Genomic DNA, 3,267 nt, shown 5'->3' on the forward strand with positions numbered 1-3,267 from the left:
AGAGATCTCTGGATTCTTAATTCCGTTGACCAGACGAGTCTATTAACTTGATCCCGGATCACAAGGTTAGTAGCAGAGATTCCAAAGGTTCCATTGTAATCCAAGAGAGGGTTGTCTCTATTGGCAACCCAAACGTAGGTTCGCACAGAGACCTTCTTGTACCAAATCCCGATATACCAACGATTACCACTACTGAAAAAACCAAGCTCGAAGACATCCCCGGGAGACGCAAGCGTACGGTTGCTTGATGGCCGCAAGGATTCGGAAGGGACCAAAGTATTACTGGCATGACTTGAGGAAGAAGCAATCTGAAAAAGAAGGTAAAGGACCAAACCAGTCAGAGTATGACGTATAGACATCTTCTTCCCAAGATGAAACAACAGATTCGCAAGCAGCTATGTGCTGCAATTCTCCAATAATTCGGAGATCCCGATGAACTAGTTTGTACACTTCAAAAGTCAATTTTGTAATTATTGTAACTAGTATTTTTGATATTTTCAAGAAAGACTATCTCATTTGGTGTTTCCTTCCCTTTCTATTCTTTACCTGTTTTATAAAGAGACACGTGAAAGAACGTGACTTTTTTTTATAAGGGGAACGATTCGATGAGACTAGAGCATATAATGTAAAGATGGCAAATGACGATTTCTCTATACTGTTAATGAGACTGAGACATACACATTATAAACTTTTCTTTGATGAGAGCAAGAAAGCTCGTACATATTAAAAAGCAAAAACTTGTATTAGTGAAGATTTAGACTCATCTTTGGCATAGCACAACTCAGGACAAATCATTCCAAAAGGAACTCATCGATTGTATATAATCTTAAGTGACAATATTTCATAACAATAATGATTCCAGTTTCCACCAGAAAGAGTCGATCTACACCATTTTGACTACATGAAGACAGCTTCTCAAAGTGTTTTTGTCTCCAGTAAAAAAAGAAAAACACATATCAATTGGGCAAAGAGGATAGGCATAACACAGAAAAATTCCTCAATCCAGTTTGACGCGGTCCATATCGTTTATCACGCCTTCAAGCTACGCAGTGGAAAAGAATCAAAATATCAAACATCACAGTCAGGACTCTTATCATATGCATGCGCACAGGACTCTTCTCAAAGTGTCTTAGTTTCAGTTTTACATACCTTGGCAATCTGCCGCAAGAAGAAATCCCCATAACGTTTTGCGGGTTTTGGTTCCACAACGTAGATCATGTCCTGCAGTCTCACCAGATTTAAAAGTTAATACTTGTACAAGCAACCCTAGTATCCATGTCAAAGAGAGATACAGAAAGAAGAAAGAAGATACATTGTTCATGTAGAAATCAATGTCTGCATTGGAGATGATCCCACCATTGGAGTCAACTGAATGGGTCTTGTGCTTGTATGTTAACAATATGGTCCTTGCAAGCAAAACCCCAAAAAGATTAATAAAAAAAAAATTAGATTGCAGAGAGACTGACTTTTTTGGTAAAAGCCATCAGCCCATGGCTCCTCACCTTAGCGTGGACTCATCAACTTCCATGTATTTAGCGAGCTTAGCAAGAGAAATGGAGGAGTAGACTTTCAGGAATGTCCGCACTCCCGACAACAGCTGCTGCTGCTTTACCTCATAAAGGAACATCTTCAACTGAAGCCTGTATGCATCCTGAGATAATTCCCAAGTTTGGTGTTAAGGTAAACAAACACACACAAGTCCTTCCTAACTTGTAAATATGATATAAAAACTGTGGTACCTGATTGTAGTTGACAAGAGGCTCGTCGAAACTTGGTGCGGAAGGGGTGATGAACTTGGGGCATGCATAAGAGAAGAGCTCATCATAGATACCGAAAGCCTCATCGTCATACCTCTGCATACGCATCATCTTTTCACCATACTTCTCGCGGAGCTGAGAGTTGACAGAGTCGTCAACGAGTTTAGTTTGAGGGCAGAGAGAGAGGCAAACAGCAAGTAAGGCATACATCTGCTCATTCTTCTTGAGGATTTGCTCGTACTGCGGTGACTTTTGATGGTACTGCTTAGTCTTGAAAATGTAGAGGAGAATCTTGTTGAATTCACGAACAGCATCAACATAGCGTCGCAACATGAGGTTGGCAAAGCCATAGTGATAAATAGTAGCGATATGGCATCCAATGACACTGGTGTAAACACCTGGCTGGGAGATGTCAATGGGCTGCAACCATTTGAGACCAGTGTGGTAGTCACCGAGGAGGCAGTGAACACGCAAGAGGCCGACCATGCTGAAGTAACCAAGGACCTTCAAGACGTTACTGCCACCAGAGTAGTCGTAGCCATCAGTGGAAGTGAAATGTTCCTTGTCTTCTTCTTGCTCAAGGATTTGGACGATAGAGGACTTTTCCACAAGGGCTTGCAAGAAGTTGAGAACGCCATACACATTCCATGCCTTATCGTGCTGCCTGAGCAATGCAACCTCCTGCTCTGTTTTGTTTTTGAGCTTTGCTCTGAATTGACAGAAACTTTGGAACTGGTAGACAAACTCATCCACCATATCCCACAGCCACTGGTTGGGTAACTGCATATTAACTACGCCGTGCAACACCACCTAACAACCATTCTATCTTCTTAATCATCTAAACAAGAGAGATTCTAGATTCCAAAAAAAAAAAAAACAAAATCAAGATTCAAAATCAAACCTGGAAGAGGCTGCAATAGTTGTCATACGAATCGATCCTCTGCTTCAACGTTGGAGATAACCTCGCATACAAATGCCGAAACCACATCTCACGGTACAGAAGGCAGAACACGTGGTCGTTGTCTACGTAAGGAGCAATCGCTTCCACACTTGGCCATGGCGTCTCCTTGAACAGTCGTTCCGATAAGCTCTGGAACGATGTCTCACACATCTGGTGGATCTCGTACACGTTCTTCTCCCTTATGTGTCTGTACATGTGTACCACGAACGATTTCACCGAATCCGCCACGTAATTCGGGTCGTATCCGCCGCTCTCTCCCTCCTCCCCCGCCGCCGCTTCCTCGTACTCGTAGTTCGCCGCCATGTCTTTCTCGCTCGCCGATTAATTCCTGAAGACGAAGAAGAGACTACTAGGAGGAGGAGGAAACACTTTACTGCCTTGTAGGGTTTACAACTACATTATTATTAATAGATAACCGGGTATAATCCGGTTTTCTTTTCTGACGATAACCGGGTTCATCCGGTTTGGTTTTTATGTATACCAAGAGTTTAGAACACCCAATAATAAATTCTAATATATTGATTTTTGTGTGAGAGAATCAAATGTCTT

At 42.1% G+C, this 3,267-nt stretch overlaps 1 protein-coding gene across 1 annotated transcript; it reads right to left on the bottom strand.

Annotated features, from left to right (window-relative positions):
* LOC109124720 (eukaryotic translation initiation factor 3 subunit L-like) lies at positions 799-3,092 on the bottom strand. The gene is made up of 6 exons (XM_010495529.2): positions 2,659-3,092; positions 1,740-2,567; positions 1,503-1,651; positions 1,313-1,406; positions 1,150-1,221; positions 799-1,042 (listed from the first exon to the last, which is right to left on the bottom strand). The coding sequence occupies exons 1-6, from the start codon at positions 3,019-3,021 to the stop codon at positions 998-1,000; spliced, it is 1,551 nt and encodes a 516-aa protein (XP_010493831.1). The 5' UTR covers positions 3,022-3,092; the 3' UTR covers positions 799-997.

This window comes from Camelina sativa, chromosome 20 (genome assembly GCF_000633955.1).
Source record: "Camelina sativa cultivar DH55 chromosome 20, Cs, whole genome shotgun sequence".
In the NCBI taxonomy this organism is placed as follows: Eukaryota; Viridiplantae; Streptophyta; class Magnoliopsida; order Brassicales; family Brassicaceae; genus Camelina; species Camelina sativa.